Source organism: Echinops telfairi, unplaced genomic scaffold (assembly GCF_000313985.2).
Source record: "Echinops telfairi isolate 266 unplaced genomic scaffold, ASM31398v2 ScPeMD7_3533;HRSCAF=4204_0, whole genome shotgun sequence".
NCBI lineage: Eukaryota > Metazoa > Chordata > Mammalia > Afrosoricida > Tenrecidae > Echinops > Echinops telfairi.
In genome coordinates, this window is record NW_022107431.1 from 93,663,722 (window position 1) to 93,679,524 (window position 15,803).

General features: G+C 45.3%; 1 protein-coding gene across 1 annotated transcript; it reads left to right on the forward strand.

The window, feature by feature from the left end:
* The first annotated feature begins 3,433 nt into the window (after positions 1-3,433).
* On the forward strand, positions 3,434-10,323 carry TENT5A (terminal nucleotidyltransferase 5A). Its single transcript, XM_004696291.2, has 3 exons — positions 3,434-3,475; positions 3,686-4,247; positions 5,318-10,323. The coding sequence occupies exons 1-3, from the start codon at positions 3,456-3,458 to the stop codon at positions 6,092-6,094; spliced, it is 1,359 nt and encodes a 452-aa protein (XP_004696348.1). The 5' UTR covers positions 3,434-3,455; the 3' UTR covers positions 6,095-10,323.
* Positions 10,324-15,803: the final 5,480 nt, after the last annotated feature.

The window sequence follows — 15,803 nt, forward strand, 5'->3', positions numbered from 1 at the left end:
AGGCACTGCCTTCTGCTCTTAGGAAATCCCGAAGGGCAGTTAGTTACAGGAGTACAGCCTCTACCTGCCTATATAAATAACACTGCTACCCTGGTAGTCGTTCAGTGGATGTATGGTTGGAGTCCTTGTGTCAGGATCATCCGTGCAGCTTGTTTAAATGTGCAGACTCTCTTAGGCTCCATGGACCAAATCTCTGGACCCCTCTGAAGCGGAGGTGCTCACTAGCTCTTTTGTTCAAGATTTGTTTTTAAAACAATAAAACAATAACTGCTGTTGTTATTGTTATTAGCAGCCCATGAGTCCGACTGAGTCATCCTCATCCTTTGCAAAACGAAATGAAGAACTGTCCGGTGCTGAGCCATCCCCACAATCAATTGGAGACTGGTGTGACCTACACGCTTTTCAGTGGTCGTTTTCATCCTCTCTTAGTCTGGAAGCTCTGCCCAAATCTATTCAACAGCACAGGGTTACGCGGACTCCCTCCTACGGATGACAGCTGCTGGTTGTGCATTAACCAGGAATACAATCAGAGTCGAGTAGAAGATGAGAGTTCTCCCACTCCACCAGCATTCTCCCTAAATAATGGCAGTGGCCTAGACCCTTAAATTTCTTTAGTGCGTGTTGATCTGATGGCACCACGGTTATGAATTGGACTGCGATGGACAAGTGGGCTTTCTACTCCCATAAACAATTACAGTCTCAGAAATTCACCGGGCCCTCTGTCTAATATACAGGGTCGCTGTGAGTCAGCATTGACTTGATGGCAGTGAGTTTGGTTTGGGGGTATCTATGATCTCTCCCTTTGACTTCGTCTTAAGAAGTGGCAAAACTCATACTGGTCTTTAGAAGAAATCATTTGTTAGCCCTTTCCTTTTTAAACAAAACAAAACAAAACCTTTCTCCTATTTATACTTCCCTTCCAGCCATAAGCATCTTAGGGCTAAACATCATTCACAAATAGGTCTGGTTGAAGGTCTTGCCCCACCACCTACTCACTGTGGGCCTTGGGAAAGTCTCTTAACTCCTTCCGTTCCTGTTTCCAAATCCCTATGACAAGTAATACCTTCTTGAATTGAAGAGTGAATGAGGTATCGTGAGTAAAGAGCTAAGCCACATAAGGCTTAGAATTGCTCAATTAATTCCTAGAACCTCCACAAACAGGACGCCAATGCAATGCCAACCTCATTTCTTACAGTGGTGAAGTTATACATAGTTTCCATACCCGTGCTCTACCCTTTGTCCATTAAGCCCTTTTCCCTCTTCCTCAACATTTGAAGGCAAGTCCTTTCACAACCCAGCTCAGATGACTCCTTTCTTTTGGACTTTACCCCCAGTTCTCAGATCTCCTAGTCAACTGACCCCTCCCGGTGCTGGAACATATTTCTTTGATGACATAATTCCAACAGAACGATAGTCAAGTATACGTCTATCATGCTCACTAGACTGTGAACTTCGTCATTCTTCCATATACAGCATTTAGGTTGGTACTTGCCATAAGAGGTGATCAAAACATCTCTCTTTAAAAAAAAAATTCTGGAGCGGTTGGCTGAATAGATGGATGAGTGCATAAGTTGTTGGATGGAAGCGAAGACTTGGGTGATTGTAAAGGCCTAGGCAAGAGGTTGTCCTTGGTTCCTTCGCCCAACCCCCATAGGCTGGAGCCCCTTGGCTTTTTCCTTTGGGGACACAGCTTCGTAGGCACCGGCAGGGGGCGGCGTTGTCCCACAGCTGGATGCTCCATAGTGCCACCCCAGGCGCTCAGCAGGGCTCATCCCAGGAGCTGCTCTGTTTAGGTGGGGAGGTTGAGGCTCCCCGGATTCACACAGGAGCAGAAAGTTCCTCCGGCTGCGCTTGGTAGCCGAGGTTGCACAGCGCCTGGGAAGACGGAGCCGACTTCCCTTCCACTCTCCTTGTAGCCCCACCCCAGCCTCCTGCAGCCCCTTCCTTAGGGACAGCTAGTCTGGGTTCCTCCGGAGTGGGCGCGCCACGGAGAGAGTTTGCCAGTAGGGAGAGAAGAGGGACTTTGCAACAAAATAGGTGGTGTAAGGGCCCCCAGGGTAACCTTATAAACTATGCAGAGGTGCGATTTTTGTCAGGACCTGGTTTTGATGGCCACTGGAGGTAACCATCACACACCTTTGACTGCATAGGCCTTAGAAAGCAGGCGACCGACGCTGGGGAAGAGCAACTCTAGCTATGCCGCAAACTCGCGCTTTGATGCCTCCAGGGACACCGAATGATTCCACACTGATTTGTTCGGTGCACGCGAAAGATGAAAACTTGAGCGGCACGCGACAAATGCACTTGCTTGCACGCGAGCGAACTTTCGCCCGCCCGCGCTCGGGACCCGGCCCGGCCTCCGCGGCAGCGCGCTCCCGGCGCGGCCCGCCCAGCCCTCGGTGCGATTGGCTTTGGGCCGGCCGGGCCCGGGGCGCGCGGCGTCCTCGGCGACGCGCTCTGCCGCGCACCGCTTGGGCTGCGGCCGCCGCTCGCGCTCGGGAACCGGACGCGCAGCCTGGCACCGCCCCCGTGCCGGCTCGGGCTGGCCCCTCGCGCCTCCCCGCTTCCAGAGGCTTCGAGAATCGAAACCTAGTCATCCCCCAGCCCTTCCTCTTCCCTGCACGGCGGCTGACGTGCGTGGACTCCCGCGTGTACGCGGAAACCGAGGCTTAGGACTGAGGCGGTCGGGAGGACACGCGGGAGCGCTGCCACTAGGGTTTAAGGACGCCTTCGCTGGCGACAATTTTATTTTCCCCGAGTTTGGGCACTTCTGCACTTTCAGTTATGAATCATCACTTATGATGCAGTTTTGATGGTCATTTAGGATTTGGGGGGGCATTGCAAAGGTGCGTCTGCCTTGGAAGTGAGAAGAGAGGCGGAGGAGAGGGAGGGAGGATCCAATTAAATATGAATTAAACCTCTCTCTCTATGCGCGCGCGCGCACACACACACAGACGGGTACGCAGGCTCACGCGTAAAGCCTGGGACCTTCCACAAGTCGCAGCCCGGAGGGCGCTTGGCCGCCCGCCCCGGCGGGGAGGGAGAAAGGGGGCGGCGCCCTATGCAGATGAGAGGGTGTGGCGAGCGCGCCGCGCCAGGGCCCCGGAAGCGCGGAGAAGCCCCATATAAAAAAAGTACAGAGGACGTTGCCCTGACACAACTGCTAAAGCTCCAGAGACAGGAGCGTGTGCGTGTGCGTGTGCAGCGGCGGCGTCCGTGGGAGCCGCCACTCCGGGACCACCGCTGGGGGGGGGCAGCTGCGCAGGCGGGGGCGCGGGGCGGGAGTGGCCAGAGCAGGCGGGGAAGCTCGGGGAAGGACCCAGTGGCTCCCCGCTGCCGAGAGTGCGCTCCTCGCTCCCGGAGTGTGGCCACCGCGCAGTTCCTCCGCTCCGCTCTCCTAGAAGGCGCGGCCGCGTCCAGGTGACCCAGACGGGACTCCCGCTTGCGCTTTCCAGATGCATCAGAGATACTTTTGGTGCGGGGCTGCTCTGCGGGATGCGCGCGGCTGGGGGTGGCGGGGCCCCAGGAGGGAGGGTCTCTGAGGGGTGCCCAGGGGCAGGGGGGCGACCCCTGGAGGGGGCGCACTCTTCCTTCTGCTGCCCCCTGCCCGCACCCCACCTCACCCCCCACCCCGCGTGGTGCGACGTACTTACAACGCTCGGTCCCTATCTCTCTTTCCTTTTAGGACCGAGCCGGCCCAAGTGACGCTTGGCGGGCACTTCATGGCAGAGGGCGAAGGGTACTTTGCCATGGCTGAGGACGACCTGGCGGGCAGTGGCCCCTACGTCCCCCTGGCTGGCGACTTAAGCGGGGGCGACTTCGGCGGCGCGGCCGGCTTCGACGAGCCGTGCTCGGAGTATTGCGAAAGCCCCACGGCCCACTGCAACGTACTGAACTGGGAGCAAGTGCAGCGGCTGGACGGCATCCTGAGCGAGACCATCCCGATCCACGGGCGCGGCAACTTCCCCACGCTGGAGCTGCAGCCCAGCCTGATCGTGAAGGTGGTGCGGCGCCGCCTGGCCGAGCAGCGCATCGGGGTGCGGGACGTGCGCCTCAACGGCTCGGCCGCCAGCCACGTCCTGCACCAGGATAGCGGCCTGGGCTACAAGGACCTAGACCTTATCTTCTTCGCCGACCTGCGAGGGGAAGAGGAGTTTCAGACTGTGAAGGACGTCGTGCTGGACTGTCTCTTGGACTTCTTACCCGAAGGGGTGAACAAAGAGAAGATCACACCACTCACGCTGAAGGTAAAGCTCGTGCCTGGGGTCCCGAGCGGGGCCAAACCGAACCGGACCCGGAGAACCGGACCCGGAGAAGCGGATAGGGAGGGCGGCGGGTAGAGGGCCCCGGGACACTGCCTTTTTATGCCTACAGAAGGCGCCTGGTAGAATAAGGTGCGTGGACAGTGTTGCTTGTTCGCCTTTGCTTGGGGCTTCAGCGTCGCAACTCTTCTCCGCTTCCTCCTCCGTGCCCTCCCTGCTCTGTCCCTCCCCAGTTGTTTATTTATTTATGTAGTTGCTCTCAGCTCTCCTGGCTGAAGTCTTGTCCAGAATGGTTCTGATACATGGTAGAATGAACTGTGTCCATAATTCTTTTGAGTCATCTTATGATCTAATCTTTGGGAAAAACAGAAGCTTGAAGCAGAACCGAAGTCAATGAGTTGATTACTGTATTATTGGAAAGCCTGAAGAGAGCTCTTAGAGGTGTTCTGCTGATGGCTCCTGGTGTCAAAGATATGCATAGTGATTTCCTTCCTGTCCATGTGTTAAGGTTATCTCCCCCCACCCCCACCCGCCCTCATCCCAAGGGTTTAAGAGGAGTTTTCCTAATGACTTAAAATGATCCGCGGACGTCCTCCCAGAGTGCCGCCATCATTTAGTTAGTATTTGTCAGTGCAGATGGTGCTCCGGGAAGGACAGGCAACAGTGGCTGCCTGCGGGGGAGGGGGAAAGGGGTGAGAGGCCGTCTCACTTTCCACCATGCCCTGCTGTGCCTTGTGTGAGCAGTGTGCCCCTAAACCGCTGTCGAGAAATAATTTTTTAAAATCAGACATGACAGCAGAACCGTTCAGCGCTGTGCTATGTCTGCCAAAAGCCTCAAACTATTACTTCTTGTCTCTTTCCCAGACAGTAAAACTACTCGTTAAAATTTCCCCCCCCTTTCTTTCTGTCTTCGGAAGACTATTTAAGCCAGTAGGTAGTGTTTTGCAGAAACTCGACAAAACAAAAGGGGAAACAGCAAAATAATTCTAAGCTGTGTGGCATTTATTTGTTTTCTATACTCAAGCTCATCACCTTCTTTTGTCTCTTAATTGTAGGAGGCTTATGTGCAGAAAATGGTTAAAGTGTGCAACGACTCCGACCGCTGGAGTCTTATCTCCCTGTCAAACAACAGTGGCAAAAATGTGGAACTGAAATTTGTGGATTCTCTCCGGAGGCAGTTTGAATTCAGTGTAGATTCTTTTCAAATCAAATTAGACTCTCTTCTCCTCTTTTATGACTGTTCAGAGAACCCAATGAGTGAAACTTTCCACCCTACTATCATTGGTGAGAGCGTCTACGGGGATTTCCAAGAAGCCTTTGACCACCTTTGTAACAAGATCATTGCCACCAGAAACCCTGAGGAAATCAGAGGGGGGGGCCTGCTCAAGTACTGTAACCTCTTAGTGAGGGGTTTTCGGCCTGCCTCGGATGAGATCAAGACCCTTCAGAGGTATATGTGTTCCAGGTTTTTCATCGACTTCTCCGACATCGGGGAGCAGCGGAGGAAACTAGAGTCGTATTTGCAGAACCATTTCGTGGGACTGGAGGATCGAAAGTACGACTATCTCATGACCCTTCATGAGGTTGTGAATGAGAGTACGGTGTGCCTGATGGGCCATGAGAGAAGACAGACTTTAAACCTTATCACGATGCTGGCTATCCGGGTGCTAGCGGAGCAAAACGTCATCCCTAATGTGGCCAACGTTACTTGCTATTACCAACCGGCCCCCTATGTGGCAGATGCCAACTTTAGCAATTATTACATTGCACAGGTTCAGCCAGTATTCACATGCCAGCAACAGACATACTCTACTTGGCTACCATGTAACTAAGGATCATTTAAAGATGCCCGTGGGGAAGCCATTTTAGACAAGATTGGGGGTGGGGGGAGAAAAAGAGTGACCCAGCCCTGATTGAGGGCGTCTTTTGTGTAATGATGATCTGCTCCTGGTTTTAAGTTTGGCAAAGGTTGTGGATTTTTTAATAGCTATGGGAGCGTGTTCTAGAAATAACGACCCCTACCTCCCCCAAACCCTCCCACCTTATCCTCTTACCCATTTGGATTCTATCTTGGAATACACGAGACCTGTCATTAAAGTAACCAGGCTCTCCTAAAATAACAAGAGTAAAATGCTTGATGACAATATGGGTTTGCAGTCAGTGCCTGCCCCATAGCTTGCCATAGGGAGAGGGACCAAAAAAAAGAAAAGAAAAAAAGGAAGACCGATTCTCCTAGAATGCAATTCACAAACAAAAACAGAAAACGGGTCTCACGCTAAGTGATTGACCAGTTTGGGAGTTCAGATAGTCACAATGGATGAAGAAGGGGTCCTCAAACAGTTCTTTCTAATCGGGGGCTTATTATAGCAAGTTCTTTCTATGGAATGATCTGATTTCGCTTACGGAAACAGCTTGCTCCAAATAAACAGTAGTAGGTTGGTGCAGCTCTCATAACAAACAGCAGAATTTAGGATGACACAATCCATTATTTCCAGCTGCGTGCATAGCTCGCATTTTTAAAATGGGAAAATGCAAACAGAAACAGCTGTAGCAAAGAAAGTATGCTCAAGGACCAAAGATTTAACAGATAAAAATACCCAAGTCGAAGAGATATAATAGCATATATAAAGAGTCACTATATTTGTTACACACCATTATACATCAAAGTGCCTGTTGCCTTCTGAAAAATTGAAATGGAAAATTATTTTTTGGTTTAATTATTACTTTATTTTATCAGGGACCCAAGAAGAAAAAAACCATAAGCTTGTGAATGGTGGAGGAAATGCCCTATTTTTTTCTTGGCAAATACTTGTATAAAGTTAACATTGTTAGTGTGATATTATTAGAGGTACTTGTGTATGTGTTTGTGTGTGTATATTATGTGTATGTACATACATGGTATATGTATATATATACACATGTACATTGACTATGGTTTAGAATCATGTAGTAAATAGATGTTTAAATTCTGTGTGCTTTTATATTTTCAATAGGATGACATGAGACGTGGGCATATTGCAGTGATTAATTAAAACCCACATCTAAAAAATTAAAGAAGGGAAACAAGTAATATATTTGATAGAAAAAACAGAGAGTATACATTTTTAATGAGGTGTCCCCACTCCCACCCAACCAACCCTTGTATGTGTGTGTGTGTGTGTGCGTGTGTGCATGTGCGTGTGCTTGCGTGTACCAGGGTTTTCCACAAATGGGAGAATATTTGTTTGGCAGAGCATTCTTTTTTTAAACTGAGCTATCATTTGACAGGTTTGAACCATTTTTTAAAATGCTTACCTCCATGGTATATAATCCAGTGGATAATGGATCAGTGATAGGCTATTTAAATCCCTGACTGCTAAAAAAGTGTTTGTATTTTCTGGTGATCTGAACACTACTTACTACTACTTAATGAGTTTTTAAATGAATGCATTCTGCATTCCAGGACCACTAGAATTAAAATGTGAAATGACCCTTTTTAAAGAGTATTTGCACAATTGCTTAAAATTTATATATGAAATATATATTATATATAAAATTTTATAAATCCATGCCAAGATGAAATATCTTTGATCTGGTTGTCACACTGCATTTAAATATTTTGTACTGTACTTTAAATTAAATCACTTTGCATTAAAATAAAGAACTTTCTTTTCTTTCCCAAGAGACCAGTTAGGCCTTTGTGAAGTGAACCGGCATTACTATTTTAGTTCAATGACAGCTAAACTTAAAACCAACCCATCTCCCAGCCTCTCTCTAGTCACTGGGGTCTCTGAAGATGCATTTATTAAAGACAAAACCAGCCTTATCTTTGTCTGGTGAGGCAGCCACATCAGCCCCACCACCCCTAGTGGATGACCATTTGTTTACTTTGCTAATTCCTCAGAAAAGCCAACCTTAGTATTTCTTCATCGTTAGGATGGATTGGGGAAGAAAATATTGTTGTCCTATTGGCAGTATAATATTTTTGCTTCTTTGTTTTCTGGGCATCTCTCAGATGCACAGTGCGAGGTCAATCCATCTGGTCTACCTTTTGTGTTTCTGTCTTTGAGGCTTTAATGGAAAACTGATGGATTTGCCTTGGCCGCTTCCTGTGAATTCTGTCTGAGTTGTAACAGCTACCGCCACTCACTGTTTCCTAGGGGATTCTTCCTACTCCCAGGTGGGCTGAGTCTCCCTCACTCCAGGGCCCTGGGCTTGAAGTTCATTGTGAATTCCCAGGAAACATTTGCAGATTAGGCCTACAACTCACCTGTCAGAAACCAGCCCTCTGCCGGCTTCTGTGTTGGGAAGTTTCCTGACAGCCGATGAAGGGCAGGCCCAGGAGCATGGGGGCAGCTGGTGCTCATTTCTTCCTTTGCATCCTAACTTAACAACTGAGTTGTCCATTCCTTTGAAAGCGTCTGGAGGTCTCTAACTCTGCCATAGCAACAACCTGTTGTTCCTATATGACAGATTTTTGCATGAAAGAGCCTTATTTTTAAATATACTTTCCATGTATTTTCTCAGATATTTATGTCCGTGCTTACTCCGGAGTTGGTGGCATAATTCTAAGTGCCAACACCTGGCAATCAGATAGAACAGGCTGTACTCAAGACAACTTTTCAGCATTTACTTTAAGACCTGTATAATTTATTTCTCTTGCGTATGTACTGTAGTCTTGTGCCTATATAGTTGAACAAACAGTGGAATATATGTCTCCTTCTATTGCTGTGTGGCCTAAAAATTTGAATGTCTGGCAAGAGAGCACAAAGTATATAGGTCAGAGAAAAGACGAGCTCGCAACTCCTTATTTGTGCCTGTGATTTGCTTGCTTTTGTGGTTTTCTGACCTAGTGTGACGTTACTAAGGAGCCCTAGTGGTGCACTTGTTAAAGTGTCTGGCTGCTAACTAAAATGTTGATGGTTCGAACCCACTAGCAACCCTTGGGGAGAAAGCTGTAGCAAGCAGTCTGCTTCTGTAAAGATTTACAGTCTTGGAAACCCAAGGGGGAGGCAGTTCTCCTCTGTCCTACTTGGTCACCATGAGTCAGAATCAACAGCAGTGGGTTTTCTTTGGTTTGGTGCTGTTACTTTAAAACAGGAAGAAGTTTTATCTTCTGGAAGCTCTTCTCCTTTCCTGTCCAGACTGGCATGTCAGAGAACATTTAACATGAGACGATGGATGCCCTTTTGGAAAGTTTACTTCAGTTACAATAAGTCAGACTGCCTCAAGAATTCTTCACCAGGGTGGACTTGTCCCTTCTAGGAATGGGATGAAGGATTTGCTCAGTCTGGTACCAGATGGACTATTTCAATGTGGCGCCCAAACCCAAAAAGCAATGATGAAAGAATATCTGCAATCCAAGCCAAAAAGGAAGTGAAACAAAAAGAGAATATACTGTTTTTACCAACCCTCTCTGTTTGCTTATCCTCGGTTGCTTTCCTGTGCATAAAGTTTTCAGTGCATTTCTTGTTATATGAATATTGTGAACTCTAGTAAATGAAATGTATTATGTTGAAAGCTGTCAGCAGTTCAAAAATAAGCTTTGTTTTTTGTTATCATTGAAGATGAAGTGTATTAGATTAAACCAAAAAGCCAAAAAAAAGTAATTTCATATATAGCACCTATTTGGATATAATCTTTCTTTAAGGTTCCTTTTAGCATAGCCTTTTTAGTGCTAAGAAAGAATCTCTCTGTAATGTTGAAATAATGGCTTGCTAGCAAAGTAAATGGTAAAAATCACAAAGTCTAAAGATGTCAAGGGAACTTGACAAGACTTGCTGCAAAGCCTTGCAGAATGGAGGAAGCGCTGCCTGCTGGCTGGCCCCTCCCTCCCTCCCACCTCTCCACAACTGCTGCCTACCGTGAGGCATCCTACTGCAGCAAGGTGCACCTGGGTCACTCTTGGAATAGTTCGATTATAAACTGTGTCACAGGCAGAAAAGGAGTTGATGGAAAAGAGACTCTTAAAAACTGACATGTTGAATCAATGCTAGAGGGAACAGATTGTGAATTTTGTTTACAGCATCCAATATTTGGATTTTTTGTGTGTAAATAAAGAGAAGTTATTTTTTTCTACTGATTTGTGACTGCTGTCTTTAGTCTCTGCCCATATGGATGAAAGAGAGCTTCCTCTGAATCCTAACCTGTGTCCATGAGAAAGGACGAGGTGGCGCTTGAAGAAAATCAGCCTCCAGCAACTTGTCTGTTAGAGCCCAATAAATGACACCATCCAGCTCTGAGCCAGCCCATCTTTGATTGGATCAGTAAGTTCAAAAGGATCCAACTGAGAGACGCCAAGAAAATGTTGTGAGGGTATTGGCTTAGCTGTGCTAACAGGACCAGGAATAAGTTCCTTTCAATTCCCAAGAGAGACTTGGTTCTGAACTGCAGTATTCTTTAGACCTGGGTGGATGTTGGTTTTTATGAGTAGCCTAAGTGCTGTTTCCCCGTCTTCAGCCATTCTGTCTATCGCTGAGGATCTATGGCATTTCAGAGTATTTAAATTGGGGTAAAGTATTAGGAGTCTGGAACCAGAGGGTTACATAGAAAGAAGAACAAGTACAGGACCTAAGATGATATTTGTTCTGCATGTAAAGTGGGCACAAGGAAACTGCCCTTTTCAAGAGCAAGTTAGCACCACATCGCCTAATTTTTGGTACAATTTGGGAAACTATCAATCCTAGTTGCTTGGAATTTTGGGAAACCTGAGTTAGTATAGCCTGGACCTGTTGTTTTAAAACCATTTAAAGTCCAGATATTGGATGGAATACATGACTGACTATAAAAAAACCATTCCTAATTTTAAAAGAGATCCCTCTTCATTGATGTTTTTGTTATTCGGGGCCATTGAATTGGCTCAGACTCAAGTCCCTAGGAACAACAGGACCAAACGCCACTGGGTCCTGCACGGTCCCCAAATTGCTCCCATGTTTGAACCCATTGTTGCAGCCACTGTGTCAATCCACCTGGCCAAGGTCCTTCCTCTTTTTAGCTGTCCTTCCACTTTAAAAACCACGATATGCTTTTCTGGGAACTGGACTCTCCTGATTAACATGTCCAAAGCACATGAGACGAAGTGTCCACATTCTTCCTTCGAAGGAGCATCCTGGATATACTTCTTCCAAGACAGATTTGTTTCTTCTTTTGATAGTCCATGGTACTTTCAACATTCTCTGCCAACACTGTAGTTCAAAGGCATCAATTTTTCATCAGTCCTCATTCCATGTCCAATTTTCATGTGCATATGAGGCAATGGAAAATACCATGGCTTGAGCCAGGCACATTTAATCCTCAAAGTAACATCCTTGCTTCTGAAAACTTGAAAGAGGTCTTGTGCAGCAGATTCACCCAGCGCAGTGCGTCCTCTGATTGCTGTTTCCACAACTATTGATTGTGGATCCAGGAAAGCTGAACCCCTTGACCATCTTTGCTCCATTTATCACTATGATACCCATTGGTCCAGTTATGGGGATTTGAGTTTTCTTTACATTGAGTTGTAATCCACACTGAAGACTGTAATCCTTTATCTTCATCAGAAAGTGCTTCAAGTCTTCCTGGCTTTCAGTCAGAAAAGTTGTATCATCTGCATATCACAGATTGTTAATAAGCCTTCTTCATACGTATATCATAAAAATACAAGGTGGATATTTAGTTGGATAATGGTATTTGTGTGTCATTTTTCCTGTGTTGCAATCTTCTCATTTTTCCGCCATCAGACCTCATGTGTCTGCAGTGATCGCAGAATTCTTTGGGAACTCCAGTTGAATAAAGACAGTTCCTCCTAGACTTAGACACACCCTGCCATTTCTGGTTGAATTACCAGGTGGCTCGCCAATAAGTCTAGAGAGAAGTAAGTCACCCTTTCTTTCTTTAGGGTTTTATTTTCTAAACACTCAATTCCTTTAAAAAAAAAAAAAGAGACAAGACGAAAAAAAAAAACACCCAACAGTCAGAGGGAAAAACAACTGAAATCACATTCTTTAATAGTTGCTATGCTATTTTGCACCAGAAGACAATTAAATGACAATGTCTCCCACCAAACGAAATTTGAAATATATAATCTTCATTGTGATAGCAACTGCATTCAGGTATGGAACAAGGAGGATCAATATTTTTTGTTGTGCTTTGTAATAACAGTGGTCTTCACCTAGGGTCCAGACCTTGGTTTCTATTGCCATTCAACAATAAAAGGAACCAGGACTCTGGAGAAACAGCTGAATCTGGTAAAGGATTACTTAAATGTAGGTAAAGGACCAAATGTCTTGTGCAGAAGAATTTCTAAGGAATTATGTAGAAACTGACTGTCCCCTCGAGGAACTGGAAGATAACTGTTCAACTTTTAAGAACAAGCTACCCATAGTGACTTTCTTACAAATAGTTCCATTTGGGAAAGGAAGAAAAAAGGAGCAACTTTACAAAAGAGAAACTTGTTATATAGGACCTCAGCCAGGTGATGATGGAAATCAACATCAGATGCTGATGATGTATTCGTCTGGTAGTCATTGTTCTGCCTCTATACGCGAGTCTCATTGAAAATGTTGAAATGAAAAAGAAAAAAAAAAAAAAAAGAAAATGTTGAAATGTTGTCCTATCACTAAGCCCCATTGTCCGTGTAAATAGTGTTTATTTACTTAAGAGTTTATTAAGTACAAGTCAACAATCCATGTATTGCAGTCTGAAACACTGGCCTGTATATGTTGTCAACAGCGTTTTAAATTTTGTAGCATTTGGTAAATTGATGGCATTATAAACAGAACCATCCTATGCCCCGGGGGGTCGGGGGTGGGGGTGGAGGGTGATTTATAATGTTCTCCATCGTAAAATGACCATGATGTCTCTGGAGCAAACCAGAGACACATATCAATCATATATATATGAATGGATTTGGGGCTTTCACTTAATTATATCCCTAATCCAGGAACAATTAGCCTATGACATGGCACTACCTGATACTCGCCCTCATGAAGAGATCACAGAAGATATGGGTGCAAAGTGTGATGAAGAAGTCAGATAATGCCCAGCTATTAGAAAGAATAGCATCGAGGGCAGGGGTACTCACACTTTTTCAGTATGCTGGCTACTTATATAATGGTCAAGTCAAAATGATCTACCAACTACAAAAATGTAAAACATGTCTATTTTTATTATTTATTACATTTATCTATAAATGTATTGAGAATTCTTTATATGTAAACTGTATGTTTATGTACCTTGAGTCCATCTTGCACAATACAACACAATGAACTATGTACATTTTTTGTCATTATCTGAGTTTATTCTGATGACTTGAACTGAATGGAATGACCCAAGGCGGCATAGTCCGGACAGTCACTGCTGACAGCCAGTCTCAAACACACTTCCAAATGATCACCAGTCATGGTGGAACGGTACTTGGGCTTAATGATCTTTATGTGGGAAAAGGCTGACTCCCATAAATAAGTAGAGCCAAATAATGCAGTCAAGGGGGTAGCACATTTTCTCACGTTTGGGTACTTTCCCTCTGCGAGTAAGTTCCAGAACTGTTCATGCGCTCTGGACTTCAGCTGAATGTCGGCTTGTAGTGTCAAAATCTCCCATGCCGTATGAAAGTGATACGTTTCTGTCATCTTACTTGCTCCAGCTCCCCCACTCATTTTAATACCCTTTCTTACATTTAAGAGAAAAAAGAAAAACAAGGTCTAAAAATTGGCGATAATTTAGCTTGTCAGTTTTGCTGCAACTAGCCCAGTTGTTTGCGCATGCATTTGACACCTAAGATTGCATCTGATTGGCTGCGCTGTATATCAATTAAGTGACGGGACTGATGGTAGGCTTTGGTCTATTTTTTTTTTTAATGCCATGTGATCTACCCACACTACATTTGCGATCATCTAGCATATCGAGATTGAAGTATTGCGCGCCCCTGATGTAGGGTCTTAAAGGCTTGACGTCAAACAAGCAGTCATCTAAATGAGGTGTCATCTAAGTCCACATGGAAGAAGCACACGAGTCTGGGATTAGGCTATTACTTCAGCTGTCCCATCTTTCTCCTAAAATTCCGTAACTGCTGATTCATCATGAGAAAAGTATGAGGAAAATAACATTTGAGAAGCACTCTGTAAAATGCTTGCCCATTCCCCCTCAAATCTCTGAAGGTCACCAATAATTAGGAAAGGCTGCTATACTCCCAGCTAAGAGGAGCCGGCCGAGGTGTGACGCAACATGTAATGTGGTATCTGTGTGGGATCCTAGCACACAACACAACCGCAAGTACACTCTAAGGAACTCTCAATGAGGAGGGAGCCGTTGTTAATAGCAATGCCTTTTGGAGTCATTGTTGTAGGTGCCAGCAATTCAATCCCAGCTCAAGGCGACCACGTGTGTACAACAGAATGAACACTCAATAGTTTCTGTTTATTGTGATATCATTTTTGGTACATCTTTGAAGATGTTTTCTTTTATGTTGAGGTCCTATCCCTACTGAAAGTTGTCCTCTTTCTCTTCCACTGAAAGTTCTTCGGGTCGCCTAGCTTTTGAACAAGCCAGTTGATGTCACCGGTGTCACAGGTTGTTACTGAATCCACCTCCCATCTTGATGCCTCGCTCTTCTTCACAAATTCCACTTTCTCCAATTACATGCTCAGCAAAGAGATTACGTAAATATAGTCATGTGATACAACCCTGACACAAAATTTTCCTGATTTTTAACCACACAGAAACCCCTTGTTCTGTTAAAATGATTGCCTCGTAATCAATACAGAGGTTCATCAGGAGCACAATCAAGTGTTCTGGAATTCCCATCTTTCGCAATGTTAGCCACAATTTGTAATGATCCACATCATTGAATGTCTTTGCTCAGGTATGAAAACAAAAGTAAACTTAAAGCGATACCTCTGCTTTAAGTTAAGATCTATCTGACATCACCAATGTTTGCGCTCTTTCCTAGTCCTCTCCAGACTCGGGCTTGATGTGCTACTGGAAAAAAAAATCCCATTGTCATCAAGTCTATGCTGACTCATCGCGTCCTTATAGGAGAGGGTAGAACTGCCCCTGTAAACTAACTCTTTGAGGGAAGAGAACGCCCCATTTTTCTCCTCTGATATACTACAGTGACTGCTTTTAAATTATCTTCAGCAAAATTTTACTTAATGTGATATTAATGATATTATTTGATAATTTCTTCATTCTGTTGGATCACCTTTCTTTGGAATGGGCACACATATGGATATTTCCCAGTCATTGGTCAAATAGCTGTCTTCCAAATTGCTTGCTATAGATGTGTGAGGGCTTTCAGCATTGCACCCATCTACTGAAACACTCAATTGGTACTCTGTCAATTTCTTGTTTTTCACTAGGGTCGTCAGTGCAGCTTGGACTTCTTCCTTCAGTTTTATCAGTTCTTGATCCTACGCAGCCTCCCGGAATGGTTAAATGCTGATCACTTCATTTTGGAAGAATGACTTTGTACATTCCTTCCATCATCTTCTGATGCTTTGGTATCCATCAATATTTTTCCTGTATTCTTCAGTATTATAAGTTTTCGTCAGTTCTTTCAGCTTGAGAAATGCTGCGTACGTTCTT

What these genes read in the sequence shown, in the direction of transcription:
- TENT5A (XM_004696291.2), top strand. Translation starts at nt 3,456, where the DNA reads ATGCATCAGAGATACTTTTG. An exon ending in ATGCATCAGAGATACTTTTG is followed by an intron (nt 3,476 to 3,685) that starts GTGCGGGGCTGC and finishes CTTTCCTTTTAG; the next exon opens with GACCGAGCCGGCCCAAGTGA. An exon ending in TCACACCACTCACGCTGAAG is followed by an intron (nt 4,248 to 5,317) that starts GTAAAGCTCGTG and finishes TCTTAATTGTAG; the next exon opens with GAGGCTTATGTGCAGAAAAT.